At 36.1% G+C, this 25,047-nt stretch overlaps 1 protein-coding gene and 1 long non-coding RNA gene across 4 annotated transcripts; both read left to right on the plus strand.

The window, feature by feature from the left end:
• The first annotated feature begins 42 nt into the window (after positions 1-42).
• Positions 43-2,238, plus strand: LOC148132949 (uncharacterized). Its single transcript, XR_015745355.1, has 3 exons — positions 43-84; positions 371-1,272; positions 2,199-2,238. It is a non-coding gene; the product is annotated as an uncharacterized LOC148132949 (long non-coding RNA).
• A 4,893-nt stretch (positions 2,239-7,131) lies between these two features.
• Positions 7,132-18,732, plus strand: SRSF12 (serine and arginine rich splicing factor 12). 3 transcript variants are annotated; one of them, XR_015745362.1, is made up of 6 exons: positions 7,132-7,332; positions 12,533-12,637; positions 14,397-14,500; positions 14,711-14,852; positions 15,520-16,437; positions 18,038-18,732. XR_015745362.1 is itself a non-coding variant. In XM_087943603.1 (5 exons), exons 1-5 carry the CDS (start codon positions 7,268-7,270, stop codon positions 15,866-15,868), a joined length of 765 nt encoding a protein of 254 aa, XP_087799729.1. In that variant the 5' UTR covers positions 7,132-7,267; the 3' UTR covers positions 15,869-17,951. The 3 variants fall into 3 exon arrangements, 2 of the variants coding, with proteins under 2 accessions (XP_087799729.1, XP_026522336.1); XM_087943603.1 differs by lacking the exon at positions 18,038-18,732 and having other exon boundaries at positions 15,520-17,951; XM_026666551.2 differs by lacking the exon at positions 18,038-18,732 and having other exon boundaries at positions 15,580-17,951.
• The last annotated feature ends 6,315 nt before the right edge of the window (positions 18,733-25,047 follow it).

Consider the following 25,047-nt stretch of genomic DNA (forward strand, 5'->3'; position numbering starts at 1 on the left):
AGCACAGCTGCTTAGAACCAATTTCGTTTTGTTTATCATTATTATTTGTTTTGTTCACTGATAGAGCGTCCACCACTCCAGGAGGTAGGCTTTACACTACTTAAAATTCCTCACATTATTAAGGAAATTCTTCCATAAAAGTTTAGATCCCATTCTGTAAAGATTGGTTCTTGTTCTACCCTCAGGTAATAGGCATAATAAATTCATGGCCTCTTTTCCTGTGACAGCCCTTAAGTATTGAAAGTCTGCTATTATATCTCCACATGGAGGTTTTAGGCTAAACATGCCCAGTTCTTTTAACCACTCTATACAGGAGTTAGCTTTCAGGTCCCTCTTCATTTTTTATCTCTCTTCTCTGTACTGGTTCCAGGTCTTCACCATCTTTCTTGTATTGTGCTGACAAGAACAGGACATAAAATTGTTGATGTGGCCTGAACTAATGTAACATAGTGTGGAAATACTACTTACCATAATCAGAACACTACACATCTTTTGATACAGCCCAAGGTTGCGTTTGATCTTTTGGCAACTGCACTGGATCATGCTTAATCTGTGGTCTACCAGGATATCTAGATTCTTCTAACAAATACTAGAGCCAAACCACATACCAATCAGTCTTGTATCCATATATATGATTATTCCTACCTAAAGTCTTAACCCTACATTTCTCATCATTGAAGTGCATTGTGTTGGAAAAGGCCAAATGTTGAAGTCAAGAATTTATTTGAAACCTGATACTGTCTTTTGAAACACTAGTAATTTCAAAGTGAGTATTACTTTAAAAATGTGATTGATTTCATGAAGTTTAACTTCAGAAGTAATATTTTTTTATTTATTGAGTTATATGTGTGTGTATACACGCATTCATATACACACACATATATGAGTGAGGTGATGAGAAAGTGACCACAGTTATCATTGCAATATTATACAAAAGGAAGCAGAGAAGGAAATATATTAAGTTTTAATCAGATAGATAAACTGCACTGTCTTTTATGCTTTCTAAGCTTGGTTGTTTTCTTGCAGATATTTCATTTCCCAACCAGGTAACATCATTAGTGCATGTTTATAGCAACGTTTCTTTCTTACATTCTTTCCTAGGCTGTGAATAAGTTAGCAAAAATTATGAATTATAAGAATCTAATTGAATGAACCACTGACACAGATATCAGAAGAAAATAAAAGAATGAGAAACTGCATAGTGAGTCAAAAACTGAACACAAAAAAGGCATTGATAACTAAATATGTGGAAGAGATTGATAAAATTAAGCTGTAAATATCTTACGTGATAGTAAGAAATTACTCCATTACGGTTGAAAATGAGACTATATGAATGCTTCATGTGTTCACACACTTGGAGAATTAAGCAATTCTTCAGCTTAATTTATCTTGTATTCTTGAAAATCATTAGAGATCTTTCCCAATCTTGTATCCCTTCAGTAGCAGAACACCAACGTCCAGGAGGCAAGGAATGATGAGAAGTTTAGTGTTAACACTAAACCTCTTTCTAGTCTCCTATTTTCACCTCTTTCTAGTCTCCTATTTTCGCTATACTACCCAAGTGAACTAAAATTGAAGGTATTTAATTATATTTTTTCAATGCCCATGGTTCTTACTGATAGTTTTAGTCGTTTGAATTAAGAGATTACTGTTAGAACAACCTCTGTAAGCAAAATTTTATAATGCGTTAAAAATTAATTTTGATTGTGCTTTTACAGCAAATAGCAGAAGATAGCCAGAATCAAATCAAACTTCAAATGATTCTAGAAGAGCTTTGCTCCCAAACTTCAAATGAGGGTTAGAAGAGCTTTGCTCCCAGATGCAATCAATACCTGTTAGTGAAACAGAAATAAAAGGCAATTTCCTTGTTAAGATTTGCCCTTCTGTTTTTGGGAGATAAATAGACATGTTTCAATTGCTGATTTTTTACTTTAGGAAGTTACAATTGGGAATGTTATCTCCTTATCCTTCTGTCACTAGAATTTTAATCCTTTAGCAGCAAGCTACCTTTGAATACATCAAAAATAGATTATAGTTCTTATACAAATCCAGTGGTTTTGCATTATTCTATTGTAAAATAAACAGTTGTAAAGATAGGTTAATATAGTTCTAATAAAATGTCACTTTCTTAATGTGATACAGCATTAAAACATGAAATATCTGTATAATATTGTTTTAAAATATTTAACACTTTTCAGGCTTTATTAAAACAATTTGGAGAAGAAATTTGATTGTGTAAAAAAGGAAATAATATACTTATCATTACTTTGAGGTGGTATGCAGCAAGTAATACCACTAGGTACTATTCAAAAACAAAAGAAGCAATTCATTGTTTTTGCTATTGTGCTACTTGGGGAAAATTACAGGTCTGGCTATTACTATTACTAAGAGCCCCTCTATGAAGCAGGGTCAACAAGTTTGATAAATAAAGTAATAGCAAAAGAAGCTCAATGAGATAATCCTACACAGTCATAGAAAGATGCTCTTTAATATTTGTTCATTGGCTTTTGCTTTGGTAAATTTTCTATGGAGAGTGTTAAGTGTAGGAACTTAGAAAATTTTCAAAAGTTGTGCAGCAAAAAAGTGTACAACAGCCCTCTCTATCCAGATGTTTTGGATTTTAATATGTCCCAGCTAGGAGGTCAGTGATAAGGTAATATGCCAATTGTTGCCCAAAAGTTCTGCAAGCACCAAATTGCTTATTTCTCTCCCATTTTTTCTTTTATTTGCATATTGTACCATGTTATGTTTTTACTTTTTGTACTGGATATGTTTCATGTTGTATTTTTTTTTCCTATGGAAGCTGTTTTGGTTTTTTGGAGTGGCCTAGAAATATGTTTAATGAACAAGTAGAGACTAACATATTTTGTTTGAAGCTATTGGTTAAGATGAAGTATCTTTTGTAGGAGGAGAAGCCATAGTCACATGTTTTGACTACATATCCAGCAGGAAACTACTTGGACCTTATTAAAAACATTTTACATACTTTCATTCTGTAAAAAAGTTATACAAAATTTGGTAGTACATATCACATCAATTTTGAATGCAACATATATTGACATTTATATTGTTTAATAATATATAGATATCAAAAGCTAGGAGATACCACTTTATTGTAATGAACAAAATAAGGAACAAGTCCATATGGTACTGGAAACACAGAAGGTATTTTGATATATTTTTGTTTCATTCTGAATATGGTCCATTTTTGTGATTTGAACACTAAACAAACTTCATCTTTTAATACAGGGTCCCCAACCCCTGGTCTGTGGCCCAGTAATCAGGCTGCAGCCCAGCTGGAACCGGGCTGCACAGGCAATGGGCAAAGGCGTAAAGCTCCATTTGTGTAAGTAGTAGGTGTGTGGGTAGGTGTGCAAAACTATCCCCTCTCCGCCGCTACTGTTGCTGGTCTGTGGAGCCAGAAAGGTTGGGGACCGCTGCTTTAATAAATTTGTTTGTTAAGTTGATAAAACAACACAGAAAATAACACTGTATATTTGCCCTTTTTTCAAGACACAGTTATTGGATGAATTAAGACTTACATTTTATTTTTCACATGCCAAAATATTTGCTGTGTTAAAACAATTAGTCTAAATTGTATGAATCCCTAATATTTCTTTGCAATTTTAAAATAGTCCCTGATTTCAGCATGACTTCAGCAACATATGATCATATTTGCATGAACACATTAGGAGTTTTCCTGTTTTGGGGATTGAGGAAAAATCAATTATACTGACAGATATATTCTTAAGTGAATGAAACTGTACTTTCAGAAAGCTTTAAAAATCAAATCTTTTATGTTTGAGATGAGACACAGACTGATGTGTACAGGCAGATTCTAAGAATATTCCTACAACTTCTCAGGTATATCTATTCAAAAACTTTTAACCAAATATAACAGACAAAGATGAGATGCCATGCTTATTGGACAAATATGAAATAATCATGATGGCGCCTTAATCACTAGAGTGAATTAGCCCTCACTATCCTGGCTTGAAAAGCATCTTTTTGATTTGTTAAGGTAAAAATGGAACACATTGGCATTTTTGCAACAGGTTTTACAATATATTTTTCCCAATTATGGTAACTATGATTGAGCTTACTGGAGTGGAGATGAGTGGACACATACAGGAACAAGACACAGATGATCTGGGAGGGGAGAGTATGTAAGAAAGAACATTTCCCCGAGAATCCGGGAGGTAGATGAGGCAAGTGTTCTCACTGGTGGAAAAACAAACCACTCACAAGCTTTGCCAAGTCATAGTACTGAAAAGGGGGAAAAACCCTTTACTTCCAAGAAAGCAGCAGCAAAGAGGGGAAAAAAACAACCACATGGAACTTCTGTATGGCAGTTTTCATTCTGTTTCTTCTCCCAACAACCAAGAACAGGCAGGGCGTAATAAACAAATTCCCTCTTCAATTGATGAAAATGTTTTTATTATGGAACTCAAAATAGTATGTGTCTTCAGAGTTGCTATAGCCCCTGGAGTCCTAACAATTTCCTGCCTTGAATTCTGCACAAAATAAAAAGAAAGGTACAGTTAGAAAAATGGGATAAGAAGGAGAATTTAAAGAGCAAAAGCTTAAATGAATATAGTTGTAAATATAAAAAGCCTGGACCAAGAATGAGAGTTTGGTATTTGGTGTAATGGTTAAGGCATCAGACTAGAAAACAGGAGGCTATGATTTTAGTCCTACTTTAGCCAGCTGTGTGATTTTGGACCAGTCATACTCAGCCCTTAGAAGCAGGCAAGAGCAAAATACAATCTTGCCAAGAAACTACATAGACTACTTCTAAGTGGATCATAAGCTTCCTAACAGACAGGAAGCAGCACGTGAAGCTAGGCAGAATCACACCTGATACCTGTACAATCAGCATACCCCCCCCCCCCAAGGCTCTGTGCTTTCTCCACTTCGCTTCTCCCTATATACCAATGATTGCATCTCAAATGATCCATCTACTAAATACTGAAGTTTTCAGATGATACAACAGTGATTGGTCTCATTTGAGACAACGATGAATCCGCATACAGACAGGAGGTTGTACAACTTGCCTTGTGGTGTAACCAGAACAATCTGGAACTGAACACACTCAAACTGTAAAAATGGTGGTAGACTTTAGGAGAAACCCTCCCATATTACCACCTCTTACAATACTAGATAACACAGGATCAACAGTAGAGACCTTCAAATTTCTAGGTTCTATTATATCACAAGATCTAAAATCAAAAACATCATCAAAAAAGCACAACAAAGAATGTTCTTTCTGTGCCAACTCAGAAAGCTCAAACTACCCAAAGAGCTGCTGATACAGTTCTACAGAGGAATTATTGAGTCTATCATCTGCACCTCTATGTCTGTCTGGTTTTGTTCTGCAACCCAACAAGACAGACACAGACTTTAGAGAGTAATTAGGACTGCAGAAAAAATAATTATACCAACCTCCCTTCCATCGAGGACCTGTATACTGCACGAGTCAAAAAGAGGGCTGTGAAAATATTTACAGACCCCTCACATCCTGGACATAAACTTTCAACTCCTACCCTCAAAACGACGCTATAGAGCACTGCACACCAGAACAACTAGACACAAGAACAGTTTTTTCCCAAACGCCATCACTGCTAAACAAATAATTCCCTCAACATTGTCCAATATTTACAAAGTCTGCACTATTCCTGTTAATCTTCTCATCACTCCTTCTCACCCATCCCTTCCCACTTGTGACTGTATGACTGTAACTTTGTCGCTTGTATCCTTACGATTTATATTGTTTCCTAGTATGATTTGATTGCTTATTGTACTCTATGACTATTATTAAGTGTTGTATCTTATGATTCTTGACTCTTGATGAATGTATCTTCTTTTATGTACACTGAGAGCATTTGCATCCAGACAAATTTCTTGTGTGTCCAATTGTACTTGGTCAATAATAGAATTCTATTCTATTCTAGTTATACAGTCGCCAGGTGTCAATACAGACTGGGCTTAAAAATTTCATAAAATGTAACAAATCAGATTTCTGAGAACACTTAAGTTTTAGATATTTATCTTTGGAAGAAAAGGGGCAGCGAGCCAAAGGCTCTTAAAGAACTCCCAACTGGCTGCCCAGATAGAAAGCGGAAGAAAGTTGTTTCAGCCAATATCCCAGTTAATGTAATCCTTCCAAACAGATCTTTTCTGGAGACACCACTCATTAGTATTACAACTCAGCATGACGTCAAAAATCCAAGACTAGAAAAGAAAAAATCCTCATGTGGACTGATCTTTTAAGTAAATTTGCCTCTTCTGTTTTATCAACACTTAAAAAAGACTTCCATATGGAAAGAAATAGGCAAAACCAGCAGCTCTGAAGTATTTCCTACATTCTGTTGTACTGCCCTTCTTTCAATTTTGTGGGTTTCTTTACATAGAATTATTTGACTTGTATTGATGTCATAGTGGACTTAGTTAACCAGGAATGTCCCATTTGACCCTTTGTAAGGCAGGAAAGACTATTTTGTTTTGAAACTTAGCAGTGATGGTGAGTTACCTTTAGTTGGGATTTTATTTTATAGGCTGGAGTTAGTGGGTCATTTGAGGTTATGTTATTTTATCAGCCTTCTTACTAGGTTTTTTAAAAAAATGCTTGTGAACAGTCCAGAATCTTGGGGAAGGGATGTGTAATGCTAGATACATAATAAACTTGCTCTTCTTGCATTCCTACGGCTCTCCAGTTATTGACGGATTGCTCTTTATTTCAGTAAAAAGCCCTTTATCGTTGGGAGAGTTCCTATTTATGATGCTAGAATGAAATAAATTGAAGAGTTGGGGAGGAGGGAGGGAACCACTGAAGGACCCGGGATGCCCGGCTGCTTCTAAAGATGCCAGAACTCGACTGAGCCTGATCGGTTTCCCAGCCGCATGAGAGACTCCGCGGTGGTTTCGAAGCCTCCGGCCCTGTTGAAAATCCAGCGTCCTCCCCCACCACTCTTCCCCTCTCCGCAGTTCCTGGGACAACTCCCGCGGTGTCTAGCGAGGCCGCGACCTGTAGGAGGAGACTTGAGCGGCCCTTTCTCTCTCCACCTCCGGCTCTCGCCATTGTTCCCGCCCCCTCGGCGACTCTTTCGGGCCTCTGTTCACTGTGGGCGCCGCTCGCCGTCTCCCTCCCGGCCTTTTCTGCCGCAGCCGAAGCCGCCGCCTCCTTCTCTTCCTCCTCCATCTCGAGCTCGTGTTGCTCGGCTCGCAGCTGGTCTGTTCCCGAAGGGGAGATCCCAGGCCTCCGACCGCCATGTCCCGCTATACGCGGCCTCCCAACACCTCGCTCTTCGTCAGGAACGTGGCGGACGCCACTAGGTGAGGAGACGGTGGAGGGAGGCGGCTCAGAGCTATAAGGGAGCGGCTGCGGGAACGCGAGGGGCCTTTTCGGAAGAGCGGGGCTCGTCGCTCCTCTATTTTGGGAACAGGGCGCCGAGGCAGAGACGTGGGGCTCGAACGGAGCGTAATGAGCGGCCCGGGTTAGGGATGAGGGGGAAAGAGAGCGTCACCATTTTCGAGGTGGTGGTATTTATTTGTTTTAATTCCCCACCAAAGTCTGTGCATTTAATACCTGAACCGAATATTAACCTATTGGGGAAGCTTTGCTCCTCAAGGCCTCTGAAGCTTATCCCAAGGAGAACGTTGTTCATTTCCTTGCTATTTTTCCCCTCAAAATGTTATTTATTGGGTGTTAAAAGAATCATAGAATGCACAATGGGAAAAAGCACGAGGGGGGAAAAAAATAAAGCCTCTCTATAGGATTAAGAAGTAAGAGCTTCCAATGTCAATTGTCCCCCATGCCCTGCTTTAAGAGGACAACGAATTAATTCCTATGAGGAAGACTTAACTTGCTTTTGTATCACCATAGCGGTATGTTTCTCTGGGGGAATCCAGCTGCATGCCCCAACACGTTGGTCCCAAGATTTGGGGAGACCTTCATAGATTTTTGATATCTTCCCAGTGTGCTTTCAATGAAATGTAAGCTTAGACCAAGGATATAATTCTGTGGATTCAATCTCACCTTCCTTTTCTTTTGACATTATTACCTCCAGGCCTGGGGTTTAATTGAAAGTCATATAACTTAATGATGCAAATGGGAATTAGGCTTCTGTAGTTTTTTTTTTAAATACAAGGTAGGTACTGTACGTTTTGAGATGTGGAGATTATAATTTGGAAGTGGATTGTATTTGCTGAAATTCTCTCCTGTCAATGAAGAGGCAACCAGTTGTTTGTATAGGTTTCAGTTCTTGGTATGTTTTGAAAATAACTTGTCTTATCATGTTAAATGATAAGATTTTTGCCCTCGTAGATATCAATTACATATAAAATGTCTACTGTGTCTACTGTGTTTCATCAATATCATTAATTGAAAATTATTTTTCAATTTTAACTGATTTAAGTACAGTTCCCTGATTAATTAACATTTAATCATTTCTAATATACATGGTAAAGATTCCCCGAAATTGAGTTTGGCTCCTGGTAATTGCATCCATGCAATTTTTTCTGAAGTATTATCAAAATTATTTGTAATTGCCTTCTGTTGCTGTGTGTGTAAGAGTCATTTATTCCCCATTCTAATCATCAACCCCAAGATTTTCAAATTGTCCTTCACTCAAAAATAATCAGGGCTGAGCCTGTTTACCTCCATAGATTTATCATTTAAAAAAATGAATATAGTAAACCTATTGAAACAGTTCTTCTTTAACATAGGAGACCTTTATCTAAAAGTTTTTATAGTTATCCTGTCTTCCTGGGACTTAAAAAGAGAACAGAATAAATAGATCATACAACATTTGAATCCAAATTAGTCAGATGTTTTGGATCTAGCATAGCATCTTCCTGGAACCGTCACTACCCCCTTAAAAGGATACAAACTTTCCTGGACTTATTGGTAGATGTATAAACTCAGGACATGTGTTTAAAATTTGGGAGATGGCTGTTGCTATCCTTATTAAGCGCATGATGAGAACATGGCAGGATGGAAGTAAATGCCCATACACAGTCTGTATAAATTTGGTACATATGTTCCTCTTGGCTTCTAGGTGCTCCTTAAGAAAATATTTTTTGAAATGACCCTCATAGCATTAGTATTCCATATTTTATTATTAACACACTCTGATGCTAAGGAGTTTTACTCCCTCTCCCCACTAGAAAAGAAATCTGTTCCAAATGCAAAAGACAAGCAGAGGAGAGGAGCTTCAGTTTTAATTTCACAGCAGTAACAAGCTTTAGTACAGAACAGTTGAGTTAAGCCACACCCAGGCTCCTTGCTGTCTCCTTGCTCACACAGCAATACTGCTTCAGTTTCCAAACAGCCCTCAACTCTCACACACTGACAGGATGCTAGTCAGATGAATACCGATGGATGCTGGTAGGCAGAGGCACAATCCCACCCCTTATTTTCCTCCCCAAAAGCTAAGCCCGATCACATAGTTTTGTAGCGAAGCATGGGTATAGAGCTAGTTATATATAAAACTTCAATGCAGCACGGCAGTGGCTTCATAACTGGATGTCCAACTCAGCTATCCAGGCAATTCCCTCTGGATTTGCTTCATTCAGATCTTCTATCTAGGGAATTAGAGAACGCATGTCTTGAGCAATCTTGCACGATATGTTTCATACTTTGTGAGATGGTGACAGGACAACCTATGTTGCTGCTTCTGAAGGCCTCTTGAATTCACACATTTCCTGAGCAAGCACTGCTACTGTGGCTCTTTTCAGGAGCTGTCAAGAAATATAGAGAGTGTACTCACTTCTAATTTAAAACACCTTTATGCAAATCTAAATACTGCATACATTTGAGTATAAATTATAAAACAATGCTTTATGAATAGAATGCGGTTGTATAGTTTTTTCCTCTATTGAAGTACCACCCTTTTATCTTTCATTAACAGAAAACTGCATCCCTATAAAATCTGCTGTTACCATTGCTAAACCATAACCTGTTAACCTCTGTTTCAACTCCTTATACTTCCCTGTCTTATCCCCAAGGTAATGAGTGATAAAAGTAGCCATGATGATATCTGAGCAGGAGGAAAACATTCCTTTAGTATTACAGCCAAGAGCAGCTTAAGTTTATTTTGCTCATGGGTGAGGACAACATCAGGAGATCTGATAAAATAAAGATGCTTCCAGGCCATTTTTATGTTACAGTTTAGGTACCAGTAGAGAAAAGGCCTTTGCCATTTATTTGGGAGTAGGAAACTTCTCTGACAATTTCATTGAATTCATTGTAATGGACCCATAAATTATAGGTTGCTTACATATAAACAAAATGATGCTGTGGAAATTCCCACTGATGGAAAAACCAAGGATGTTGTTAATGAGTTAATTTACCTGTTGTTGATCTAGCCAGTTTCTTTCTGCAGCAAGAAAAGGGACGAATGAAAAAGAACAAGGACAGTGAATATGATCACTTTCATTACTGTATTATATCCCCTTTCTATCAGAATATTCCATGAAGAGAGATATTCTCACAAGAATTTAGGAAGCAAGGCATCATATTCTGCACGTATAGGGTTTTTGCAATTTCTTTTTCAAAAATGATCAAATTCCTCATTTAATGGGAATTTTAGAATTAAACCACCTCTTTCTTTAAAGATGAAATGAGTAGTTAATGATTTTCTTCTTTGTTCATCAAAAATTTGGGGAGAATTCAATTTAGCTGACAGCTGTACAGTGAGGAAATACTATTGTTTTACATCACAATATAATTGCAATGTAGATTGGCCCTTTTGCATTAGCAAAAGGTACATAATAAATGCTTTATTGAAACAAACAGATTAATTTTGAACAACGCAAATTGATTTAGGATCATGGCTGTTAAACATTTAAAATTTGTTTGCTAAAATTCTAATATGGATCTGTACCACCATTTTTTTCACACACCCTCCCATGTAGCTTGTTAATTATGTTTTTGAAATATGTACTTTGATGCTTCAGATACTCTATTCCTTGGTTCTTATACTTAAACAACAAGCAATGAATCAAACAAACAGTGTTTATGCACTAAATAATGATATAGAAGAATGAGACTCATGTAAATTGCGATCAGTTTGTTTAAATCCGGGGTTCTAGGGATTTCCTTCAGTTTGTAGAGATAGTATTTTTATTTTTTGAATGCAAAGACTTTGTTCCAACCAGAGTGGAATTTCTTTTAATTTTTGTTAGAGAAGTGAGACAATTCCCTTGTTATAATAGGATTTTTGTTTATTTGAAATGACCGATTCTTTATCTATGACAAGTGTCCAAAAAAGTTTCCTTTTAGTTAATGAATAAATGATTATTGTCCAACCTATCAGAAATATATATAAATACCTAGTTATTTGGTTATATAATCAGAAAACATAGAAGCAAAAATAAAGAACCCAATTTCAGCAGTTAGCCCATGATTCCATTTGTACAATACAGATTTTTTAGATATTGAATTAACCATTTTCTGAGTTCATGTCACATGTTTATTGGACTTAATCAAATAGGTTAGGTCAACCAGTTCATACATGGTTCAGTTTTTTATATAAGTGTTATATCCTGCCTTTTTCTCCAGGATCTCAAAGTAGCACATACATACACACATATATATATATAGCATTCTCTGTACAGCATTCTGTGTTTCAATTTTTGGATGTGTGTTAGATTGAGCTGGATAACTAGATTCTGAGGTGAGATTCTAAAGTGAAGGTGGAAATTGAACCTGTTTTTCCCCATGCTAATCTAACACCTTAATATTTGTCCTGTACTGTAGCTGTTATGTTTATAACTAACCTATTTAAGGTTACATTATACAATACATAGTATAATGTATTGTAGAAATGCGGTTCTTAATTACTAATTAGTATCGGTCCTTCAGTAAGTCTTTGATCCCCATTTATTCAGTTCTCTGTAGTGCATAATCACTTTTATGAGTTCTTGTAACCCTTTCCAAACTCATCACTACATCACATTTTTACTGTGTAAAGAAGTTTTCATTTTCTCTTCCTTATTAAGTTTAAGTGTAGACTTCATGTTCAGCTGTCACTATATTTGTGAGAGAAATTTTCTCATAGTGTTCTCACCTGCATAAGTCCTGGTACAATCTGTCAGGCTACATTGTACTCTTTTTTTAGATTTGAAAAGAGAACAGTGTATAATAGCAATTTTAGGAAGGGAAAAAAACTTTGAAATGTTCTTGTTTGTGGCCTTTTTGTCATGCATCTAGCTGCCTGAATTGTTTCACTGTTCAAATAAAACACAAATAAAAATTGTCCATTACTAGAAAAATAAAGTTTAAGGGAAGCTTTAAAGGTTTTTGCTTAATATAATAGTCATATATTTGAAAGTATTAAAATATTTGCCAGTTTTGATTTCCCCAAGTAGCCAAAGTAGTGGTTAAAATTTGAAGTAATACCACAAGAAATCTTAGGATTATACGAAGTATTTTTAAAAAAATATTTTTAAATATAGAAAACATTTCATGGGTACCAGGTGCCACTATATAGAAACACTCATGTTTTTTTGCCTTATTTCTAAAACACTTCAGGCCTGAGGATTTGCGCCGTGAATTTGGTCGATATGGCCCTGTAGTAGACGTATACATTCCGCTTGACTTCTACACAAGACGCCCACGAGGATTTGCTTATATACAATATCCTTTATTTCATTGTATTGTTATTGCGGTGCATTGTTGTTATTGCATCCTAACTTAATGTATTTATTTCTTTGTCTCAGAAAATGTAAAGCAGTCCACAGTGGCTGGCAAGCACCCCAAAGTTTGAATGAACCCGGTTAGATAGAGTCCAAGCAGGCAAGCCAAAAGACACCTTAAAGGTCAAGCTTCAAGGAATAAAGAGGGAGGGTGGAAAAAGATAAAAAGAAAACTGGAAGAGGGAAAGTCCTTTTTCAAGGAAAAAGACAAAGCCACAACACCAAGTTAAGGCTTCGGCTTTCCGACATTTGCACGAGTTCCAAAGTCAAAGCCAAGTCTGATTTGGTTGGTTCTACGGCCCTTGTCAAGTCCATCTAGCAAGCCCAAAAGAGTAACGGTCAAGATCAAGTGACATGGAGGTAACTGACAAAGTTTCCTTTTGTATCTTATCGCTCAAACTCTTACATTTCAAGTCAAGAATTTGTTTGTTTATAACTGTTCTAGTTTTAAATACTGTTTTCTTAATACAAAATAATTGTATACGAATATTTGTTGGCTTTTCTATTAATTTATTCCCTAACAAAATCAATATAGATGCAACAGTGCTTGTTTTGATTATCTAGCACAATTTTTATATCATCAAAATTTATTTGTTGTAAAAGAATTTAAAAAACAGCAAAATGAAAAGAAAGTCAGATTATGAAAATAAGTGGCAGAATAATATTGGACTATGTTTTCAAATTTTAAACTCTAGTTATCCATTAGGTGCGAATGAAGACCCTTATTGCAAGGTGCATACTGTAACTATATTTGCACCCAAAGATGCACTAGATATATAAGGGCTCAATTATACAGAAAATTCCTTCCTGTCAGGACTTTGGCATTCATATAAAAGAAGAAGCAGATTTGTTACACAAAGATATGCCATTGAAATGAAATGAAGTTAGCCTGTGCAGGAATTTTGTATTTGTTTCAGTGCTCAAAGATTTTTGGATTTAAAATGCATTCAGTCTTCTCTATTTTGTTTGAATATTGAGATGCTTCATATTTTGCAGTATACCAGATATATGTCTTCCATTGCTACAGTATACCAGATACACGTCTTCTATTGCTGTTTTTGATTAGTTTCAGATGTTGATTTATTGCATTTGTTTACTTTAGACCAATATTATGTAAATCTACCCAGTATAATTTACTCAGCAAGTCATGATTAAAACAATTACGTTTATGATGTGTGAATATAGACAAAGTGTGAAGGGAGATTTACATTTCCAAACACAGCTGACCAGAATTTTGAAGTCCCACACAAAATACCCACCAACCTTGTAATAGATAATACTTAAAAATTAAATCTATGTACTAACTTTTGCATGCCTGTGCAAAATTGGAATGATTACATGATAAGGTAATGATACCTTCTATCTATTCTGGGACCCTGGTAGATGCTTCAGCTTGATAGAGTGCAAAGCCAGTAGTGTTTTGAAACATTTAGTGAACACTTGAAAGTGAATAGTGGCCATTGGTTCTTTTTCCTGAATGGGGATGTGATCTTCCTTTCATACTTTACATATTTCTTAGCATATGCCTAAATAAAATGTTGGTATAATTAAGAGACCGCATAGAATATGCAACTGTTAAGTTTTATGTAGAATATAAAAATAAGATAATTTATTTTTAAAACATTTGAATGTGTGGTCTATGCTATATGATACATTTTTTTGCTTTGTGCATGTTTAAAGTGTCCTTAACAGACAGTCATGTTTGAAGATGTTCGTGATGCAGAAGATGCTCTTTATAACCTCAATAGAAAGTGGGTATGTGGCCGGCAAATTGAAATACAGTTTGCACAAGGGGATCGCAAAAGTAAGTGAAAATAAACACATCACTTACTTATTCTGCAAATATTTATTTAACAAAGTAGATTTTCATATTGCTTAGAATGATACAAGCACAAAAACCATGACACTCACAATGGAGAGGGACAGTTTATTAAAATATAAAAGTAATAGCATGCTAACAATGTAAGGCGATTCTGTTTCTTTGCATTCGCCCAGTTTTTGTTGTAATTTCCAGCCCCAGGTCAGATGAAGTCAAAAGAACGTCGCCAATGTTCTCCAATGGATTACAGAAGATCAAGAAGCCGCAGCCGAAGGAGGACACGTAGCCGAAGTTCATCATGGGGCTGGAGTAGAAGACACTCTGACAGCTTTAAAGAGTAAGTTAGTTTCAATATCAACCAGTGTAAAAAAAAAATACTACTTCATAAAGTGGGGCATGATTCAATTGCATAAACTGTTTCAAGATAATATAATGGCAAAGATGGTAACCCGATGGTGAGGGAAAGGAAATGCTGTTCAAAGTCATTTTGGAGTAGAATGGCATAGACAAACCATAAACAAATGAATAATGACTTCTGTTATATGTATAGGTTCAGTGTATCTGTGTCCTTAAAAAATAATTTGAACACAAGGACTAGAGATTAGAGTTGATCCACGATGTAGAGTTAACTATGAATGCTTATATTTTATAACTTTGAAGCACTGAGTTATCTTTGTTTTGCCTTCTGTCTCTTAGTGGTTGTATTCTTGTTGCCGTTGCAAGGTACAAAATGTGCACACAAGATGTACAGAATACAATTCGGAATGTGTTTGGTTTCAACAGAAGGCTAAACAATTTAGGCATGCTGTCTAAGAAAGATCCATCCACGTTCACTTTCTGGGATTGTTTTGAATCCTTTTTTAAACGTCCACAGTAGTTTCCTTAGTTCCAAAACACAACTGGGGACTTTGGGTATATAGTCTGCCTAAAACACACAATAAAGGAAACAAACTGCAGCAATTGTTTGGATCAAACAAAGATCTAATGCTGTGGATGATTTGCAGGTCAAGACGTAGACGGCATTCTTATAGTCAATCTAAGTCTCGCTCAAAATCTCTTCCAAGGCATTCCAGCTCACCAAGACGATCAATCACACCTCAAAGAAATTCTACCTCTCGAGGAAGATCGCGGTCAAAATCAATGCAGAGATGTTCAAAATATGCTGAGAAATCGCCCTCCAGCTCCCATCGAAGACGTTCTACTTCAAGGACAAAGTCACGCTCACATCCAAAGCGCTCAGGTTCAGTGACCAGATCGCTATCTAAATCTCCACGAAAACATGCCAACTCCAGTTCTCGTTCTAGAAGTTTCTATCAGAGAAATAGTAACCAGTCAGTATCTGAAGAAGATTAATGTGTTTTTCTAACAGTTTTTTATGAGCACAAATTAAGAACAAAATTTGTCCAAATGTACCTGAAATGTAAGATAATTGATTAATGAGAGGTGTTGCTATGTTCTTTGGGTCCATATTTTAATAAGCAGAGCTCTTCAAAATTTGCTAGCATTAAATAAACATTTATTTAGCCTAGATTAGTTTCTCTTAACAATACAATTTGAACCTAGGCTCACTCTACTGGTATAAGCTAGCATTATGCTCTGCTCTTAAATCAAGTTTTCTTTTTTGGACAGAATTGTCTTTGGACCTTTCTTTCAAATCTTTGGAACAGCAAGAAATTTATGCTACTGTAATTTTGTACTGGCTTAAGGGTTCACACAGGTCTGTCTGGTACTTTGTAGTGGAGTTGGAAGGGAAAGCCTTTGTCTACCCATTTCTACTTACTTTAGTAGGTATTGCAGTATAGTTGTGTCAGCCAGAAATATGGAGATGCTGATGGATCAGATTTTCCATTCCACCAATGCAAGTCATTCCCCCTCCCCCTGAAATTTCCAAGCAACATTTAAGAGGAGATGAGCATGCAGAAGTGAGTAAAAATCAAAGTAAAATTACATGCAATTCAATGCTTAAATGGCAGGTCTGCCCTCCGGATAGGATTAAGTGTTCCAACAATTTGGATTTTATATTGTTTATGTTAATAATTTTGCTGCTGTTGACCTTATTTTAATTGGCGCTATTTGGTGCCTTTTTGGTGATACCAAGATTTTATTTGAGGACAACCATTCATGTATATTCTTAAGGCAAGTATCTTTTAAGAAACAAAAATTGATAGGAAGGCACTGCAACTCAAGTTGTAAAGCTTCTTTAAATTAAAGCTTGTCTGTGTTTCTCTAAAGCATGTTAACAGTGTAAACGGGGATACTTGTATAATATATAGAGATACATGTATGACATAAGATAGTAGAAGTCTAGCATTTGTCTTAATTTCATATTTAAAACTGATTAGATCTGGCAATTTCACTTCAGACTTTTATTTGAAAAGAAAGTAATACTGTGGAATTTTCTGGAACTAAAATTACGAATTTACACAAATGATTTATAACATTGCATTACATTAGATCTCACTTCTGTTGTCAAATGAAGGTGAATTTCAGGAAATCATTATTTTCCCGTAAATGATAAAATATGGTTGAACATTGGATTTCTAGAATGAATGTGGCTTGTGAAAGGGTGTATAAGGACACCAGTGCAAATGAAGTGCTAGACATTCCCCATTTGATCAATAAAAAAAATAATTTGCGTGCAAATAGAAAAAGAGCTTGACAGTGAAATGCCAAGTCTAGATTTTTTTATTCTTGGACGGGCTGTCTCTGCTGTAAAGAGCTTAAAACAAAATACATTTCATAATATAATTTCCATTTGCAGACTGAACTGATAAAGTTCACTTTCTGGTTACATACTGCTATTTAGTAGAAATAGCTTTTGCTCTTGTGCAGCAATCTTTTTTCAGCAACATGAATAATGATCACATGATTAATTTGATTGAAATTAGTGCTTATGGAAAACAGATTAGTTAAACAGGTTTTTTAAAAGGAGATAATTAGAAATATAAGATAATTTGGGTTTGTAATAAAAGTTGTTAAGCACATGATTTTCATGTGTGGTTAAATGTTTTTGTGAAACTCTTAACATTTGTTGTGTAAAATTTATCACATCTATATTTTCAAAATATCATTGTAGTAGGTGATCAGTATAGATGACACCAACAAGCATTTTAAATTCTAAGCCTGTAATATGATTTAACAGTTAAGCGACTCAGTATAAAGTCATTATTAGTGTGTTTAACTCAAGTAACAAAGGGTATTCTAATTTTTTTTTTGTATTTTACAATATATGACACTTTGCATTGTGTAGTAATTGGAAACTTACTATTTGTTTTTTAAATGTATGGTAACTGTGATGTCTGTTACATGGTACAAGCACTGCATTGTATTAAAAATAATTGTAGTGGCAGTAAAACTACATTTCATGAGCAAGTGTTGGGAGTATCATTGTTATTTCATAACTTAAGGTATTTCAATAAAATACATGCAGTTTTCATCTTTGCTTCTTTAAACATGTGTTTGCTTTCAGAACTTGTAAATTGCTCGCAATAGAATCAGACTGACTTTTCTTTTGTATTTCAGGAACCATAACCAACAAAGTTCTTATGGTCTCAGGTTGCTTGAAAGGACTGGTGCCATATAGGGGAAATTCTGCAGTGTTCTTCTTATTGTGAGTGTTAGCTTTTGAAGATTAATGCTGTCATGAAGAGCTCTTACACTAGAGACATTCCCCCAAGCTGTTTTGCATTGTTGGGAATGTTACAACCATTTCCTTTCTACATCTCTCCAAGATGATGCATGGATGGAACGGAAATAACTTATTTTATTTCAGAATTTAGTAGTCTGATACAGCAGACATGCACTTAGAATTAACTGAGTTCACAATCCTTATATATGAACATAACCTCTGGTTATCCCCAGAATTCCTTTATTAGCAGCATAACTTGGATTGGGAGTTATTTTGTTACTGCTTGTTAAACAGGTGTGACATTACAAGTGTGACCTACTGATTGGCAAACCAGAAGCCTGGTAGCTTACGTGCTTCATTTATTATTGGCCAACTTTGGTCATTGAGATAGCACAAACTTGTATGTGACTATTCTGAAGTAATCCTCAGTAATGTTATTGAAGGTGATGATCATTTATCGCTAAATCAGAATGACATGCTGCTAAATTCAATTAAATCACTGTATGGTTTGGTATGTACATATATACCACCCTCTCAGCTTTGTAAGACAGGAAGCAGTTCCAGATAAACTAATTCTACTTTATTACATAATCTTTCAAGTCTGAAAGTACATTTCTCTTGGTTGCTTTTACAGCCCCAGAAATTAGGGAGAGGATCCCTTCTAAGAGGTTTGCAACACCCACACTCCTGTGGGCTAACTGCTCCTCTGGGTATGGCTCTTCTCTGTTTCCCAGTCATTCCCACTGACCTTTCGGGCTCTGTAGCTCTGTGCTCTTTTATGGGAAAGGGCAGATCTTTGGAGAAGCCTCAAACTTCCTTAATCTCTCTCTAAAAAAAACAAAAAATCCTACCATGTTTCTCCCTGCCCATTGTCACTCTGGGACTGTAACTGGGGTGCTGGGAATAAGGTGATACCTGTGGATTACTCATCAACCAGCAAGGCTATGGTTTATTTGTTAACTATAGATATGCAAGTGTTACGTAAACACAGTCTGTGTATGAAATAAGAGGCAGCCAATGCATATAGCTCCTGCCATCACCTGTATTTACTCTTAACCATGAGAATACTTCTTTCTTTTCCTCATCATTTAAACAAATTGCAAAGTAGGATTGCCCGATAAATTGTATTTTACATTCCCGAGGACTGAGAGAAATAGCAGAAAGGCTGCATTAGGCACTGTTTTTTTCAAAGCACTTTATCAGACAATATTACAAAACTTTAAATTTTTTGCAATTACCTCATGTGTATAGTAATTATTATAGACAGGGCTGGGCAAAATCTTGACAAATAAAAAAAAACTCTATGAACCTAAGCATAAATCTATGAGCTGAAGCAGATATCATCTTGATTCACCCCAGCTGTTGAATTCAGAAAAAGCTGAAATCAAAATGAATTCAGGTGAGGTTAAGCTATAAAACAGTATAAGCAATTTGCAGTCTGTGGACTATTTGTAACCCTCAACCCTTTTATTTTTAAAAAATACCCGAGCCTACAAAAATGGCCTTGTATGCCTTGAAATAAGCTTAACAGTCAAAAATGCAAAGAAACTTGCAAGGTGTCTCCTGAAAGGCAGGGCTAGGGATAATAGGACAACAACTGTAGCCAGGATTTTGTCCACTCTTTTCCCATAGGCATCAGACTGCATTCCTAGACAGCATCTCTGATATGAGTAGATCTTTCTTCTAGGGTCATAGATAACCATCTGCAACTATGTGCTGATGAAATTGAAGCTGCCTCCTACTCATCTTCCTTCAAATTGGGCATGACTCAAATCACGCAGTCTCCTAGGCAAATTTTCAGAAGTGAGTTGCCATTGCCTTCTTCCCAAGGCTAAGGGATGGTGACTGGCTTACAGTTACCCAATTGGCTTTTTGTTGAGGAACCCAGAAATGATGGAAAACAGCTTCTTTGGCATTAGCTTCTTTTTGTTTTCTACTTATACCCAATTTGGTTTCTTCTGTTTCTTGTTCTTTGGCAATGTCTTTTCATATTCACTGATAATGGTTTTATTTCATACTGTAGTTTGTCTGGTAACTGATTCACTATCAGTGGAGTTCAAGATTTCAAAGCAATTCCTGATATTCTCTTTGAAAATGGTTATAAGCTTAAGATCATATCGTGGAAATTGGTTGTAGTTCGTGATCTATTCCATAGTCTGTCTACATGAGCAATTCATGATCTTTACTGTAGAACTGAGCTGTTCCAATGCCTTGTACCAATAATATTGTCAGTTTGATTTCTATGTAACCCCAATGGTGTCCATGTACGTAGGTGGTGTTCTGATTGTTTGAAGATCATTTGGCTTTTTAAAAATTCATTGAAACAGTTAAAACGAAATTGGTATAATATACAATTTAAAATGAAATTGGAAAAGAATACAATAATTTAAGATATAGATAAAATATGATAAAATTATATTTCAGTGTCACCCCTGCAATCTACCCCAATCAAGTTCCACATATGCAGATCTCAACTGAACCATTTTGCTTAAGTACTGTGCTGTGTTAAATGTTATTTTCAGATTCTGGTCGCACATACGTTGTTTTGATCTGAGAATCCCAATGGGTCATTTGTTTGGTACATAGACTGAGGTATCTGTCTCTCACCCTCTTATACAGGCAACAATCAAATAGGATGTGAGACAGGCCTGGTCTTGTATTTTATCCAATTCCATTTTAAATTGCTTTTATCAAATTTTAGTAATTGTTTCTGGAACTTAGCACTTTGATATGGCCCAATGGCAGGCAGGCAGGCAGGCAAGCAAATAAATAAATAAATAAATAGTTTAAACAATTACACAAAGATAAGCAATCTGAACTTTGGAAATTGACCTTGAGCAGAGAAAAGGAAGAGTGGGAGAGAAGAGGGAAAATAAGAGGAGAGAAGAAACAGACAAAGATCTATAGTAATCACCTTATTAGACAGTTCAGAAGTTTGCTACAATTGCAATTTTATTGTTTGATACCCAATTTCTACTATGTACCTCTTATGAAGAAAGAATATGGCCAGCTGAAGGGGGAGGGCTTAATAGATCAGTTTTAAAAATTGAAAAGTAGAGCTATATTCAGTGCCTGGTGTGACAATTTAAATACTGTTTTTAACATTGCAAGGAAGTCATTTCCAGTGCTAACTGCTCATAATATTAAAACATCTGACACTGACAAAAATATTCAGATAATCAGACAATGGGACTGATAGGAAATTGTAACTAAAAAGATAAGATATTTATATTTATTAAGATGAATTGAGAAAAAAAAACTGCCTTCAAAGTTCTGGAATCTTAAAACTTTAAGTCTTAAATCTTTGAAAATAACTACTGTAATGGCGAATCCAATGTCACTTTAAGATTAACAGATGTATCATTGTTCTTTCACTCAGGAAAATCCATACTTTGGTCTATGAAACATACACAGACATACGGCCTATCTGTGAAAGTGTGTAGCAATTAAGCTTAGAGCTTAACTGCAAACAAGCTGTAGAACAAGCAAGATGTTGTTGAACATCAATAAACTTGCTGGGAAACAGATTTCTATATATTCTCATAGATTTCAAGAAGCTGGGAAGAAAACAGGAAATTAAGATGAAATAAGATGGACCTGTTGAAGAGTTTCATTTGATGGGGGTAGCTCACTCAAAACTCCTGAAGGGATTGTGAATAGGATCTGGACAGGATTACTGAAGAAGGAAGGGATCAAAGGGGGAAATGATTATTTGAAAGGGAATCACCTTCCAGAGAAACATTTATGACCCTATTCTGCCAATGTGAGGAATTGCCAGCTAAGCTTAATACGCTTGTTTTACTCTGAGAGAAAGTAGGAGGGAGCAATTGTTGCACATACAGGGCATAAGCAGAAATTTCACTTTTCAGGCAGGACAATCATGTACCTTTAATAAGATGCTTAAGACCTGGTTGTTCGACTTCCGGTTTGTCGGCTTTGCAAGCGGCAGGGATTCGCGACACTGCGCGATCCCTGCTGCGCTAGCCGTTTTTGGTGCTCCAACCCGGACGGGTCTGGAGCTAAGGCTGCCCTGTAGGGGTGGCTGAAGACAAGGGGGATCCGGAGTGAGGTTTGGGGGTGTTGCAGACCCCCTTCCCAGCCGGCAGAACCCCCTTTTCCCAAGACGGTGCAGCGGCGGTCCGTAATGGCCACCACAAAGAAGCTGGCAGCCGGGTAAGAATGCGCAGGAGGAAGTGGAGAAAGCTTTTGAAAAGAGAAAGTTTTTTTGGTTCCTGGGACTCTGAGATATATTTAGCAAAATTCCTGGAAATTATGGCTTTCTGAATGATTCTTTCCACAAGAGAAAATAAGCGGCAATTTGGTGGTGCTGAAAGGAAAGTTTACTCTCCTTCCCTACGGAATTAATAAGTGGATATTAAGAAACTTATTTTTTTTAGGTAAAAACTGGCTTTGGGTGATAAGTGAGAAGGGAGAGGACTAAAAAAAATATTTGTATGCTAAGACTTTGTTGGAGGAGATGCCTTAAGGATTTGAAGACTGAAATATATTGCAATAAGACTTTAAGAAACAGATTTGGACTTTCTTTTTTTCTGATTGATACTACCCCAGGAAGAGAAAGTGAGAACTTTGCCTTGGCTTGGACTGATTGATAACTTTGGGACTGGTTTTTTTTTTTTTTTTTTTTTTGAAATATCTTGGTTGCTGCAAGAAGAAAGAAGGGGAAAAGAAAAGATTTATAATGGCTTTTTCTGTTGAGGAACTGAGAAAAGAATATGAGCAAACAAAAAAAGATGGTAAAGATGGTTTGAAAGAAGCCTTCCTTTTAGAAATGGCGCTTGCTAACTATCAACAAACATTACAACAGATGAAGACAGCAGAAGAAGAAGAAGGAGAGGAAGAAGCCATTTTTAATGAATTTCAGAATTTAACCAAGAAAGAAGGAAGAGGGAAAGGAAGAGAAATGAAGGACTTAAGATTTAAAAAAAACACTTAAGAAGGGGAAAAATAAGGTGCAAAATCAATATAATGATAGTAAACAAAAGGAAAAAGGAACACAACAGAGAAGGGAAGCCAGTAAGGCAGAGGCTAGAAGAAGGGGGGGTAGAAAGGTTTGGTGGGGGAAGAAAGGAAGGAAAAAGGTGGAGAAAAGCCACAAAGTTTTGAAACTAGATGGGAAAAAAGGAATCTTTTTTAGGGATAAAGGGTAAAGTATAAATTCTTCAAAAAAGATTTTGCAAGGTACATAAGATGATATCGTAGCATTGTATTAGAAATAGAAAACTAAAATGGTTTAAGAGTTGATAAGAGATCAAAATGTTGAAATGTTTAGTAATGATTGATTTTAAAATTTAACAATATTAAAGGGAAGGTTTAGAATATTGAGTTTTAATTAAAGAGTTTAATAAGATTATGGTATTGATGTTATTATAAAAATTTTATTATAGCATTTGTTTTTGGAAAAGGCAATGGGAATGTTATAAGATTCAATATTTAGATCTACTGCTTAACTATGTATTTAATTATTTTGGATTTACTATTTAGATAGAACGTACCAAGCAGAATCGGATTGGGTATTGGGTGTTATTTTAAATGTTAATTTGATTAATTTAGGGGGGAGATAGAAAGGCATCATACTCTGATTAGTGATTTCAGGAGAAATTCTTTTTTTATTATAAGGAACGAGACAAAGGGACAATAAAGAATGGACAAAAGATACAAATATAATGACTCAAATTAAGATGGATTAATTAGGATAGAATTAAGAAGAGTGAAATGTGTGGAGAAGCTAATATAGAAGACTTAGAATGGTAAATAAAATAAGTAATGACATGTAAGATGAGCATGAATACAATTGAAGTCCATGAAGAGAGAAATACCTGGGACCAAGTTACTTTCCTAAAAGATCTTTTTTTTTTTATGTCTTGTGTGTTGTGTGTTTATGTTTCTGGGAGAATTAATAAAACCTTGCAGAAATATAGAATGAGAATGATGGTAGCCAAGTCAGAAAGAAATAGATGAAATAATAATAATGAAATTGAATAAGAGTAAGGAAAGTGAAGAGAAACTGGATAAGAGGTTTTTGTATGCTTATATGGAAATGGTTTAAAATAGAATTATAGGTTTTATCTGACTTGTTAAATTTATAATGGAAAAAGGTTTAAGTATGTAATGGTTAATGATGATTTGTTTGTTTCTGAAAAATTAATAAAACTTGTTTAAAAAAAAAAAGACCTGGTTGTTCATCCAGGCCTTGAGCTAGAATGAGCCTTTTTGGTTGATTATTGACTTCTTGGCTTTTGGAGTTGGTCTTGGTTGACTGTCTCCCCCCCCTCTTTTTTTATGGAGCCTCAAAACTGAAACTATCTTCCTGAAGACATCGTCTGCACAATGTACAACACATATTCCCTTCACTCAGATATGGCAGATCATACTGGGGCAGCCCAAGGGAACAGATCAACTGACGTTAGAGATAGTTACCTTATTCATATCATATGGTTTCATACTAGCTTGTCTACATCACACAGCTCTTTCAATTTGTGAGCAGTATGGTCGAAATATTTTTACATTGTGGGCGGTACTAGTACCCAGTTGTGGAATTAAGAGATTCTTTCACTGAGTTCACAAAGGAGCTGTGCAGATAGGACACAGCAGTGTGAGCCATATTGGAGTGAGGCAGCTCCCTACATCACCAAAAGAGCAAGATGCTCCAAAGGTCTGTCATTAGCAAATTACATAGTCTTGCAATCCAGCTGATATAACTAGATTTGCAACAAGTAATTAAAAGGAGCAGCAAATCCAGCTTTATTGAACATGCTTGCCTTGAAAGAATCTTTTGGACTTGTGCAAAAGCCTGCCATTTTGCATATACGACACCATCAGCAGAAAGGCCAAAACTATAGGTCACAACAATTCATACATACATGTGTACATAGGATCGAGGTCT

This window comes from Notechis scutatus, chromosome 1 (assembly GCF_049901735.1).
Source record: "Notechis scutatus isolate UNSWTSFEM ecotype Mainland chromosome 1, rNotScu1.2, whole genome shotgun sequence".
NCBI lineage: Eukaryota > Metazoa > Chordata > Lepidosauria > Squamata > Elapidae > Notechis > Notechis scutatus.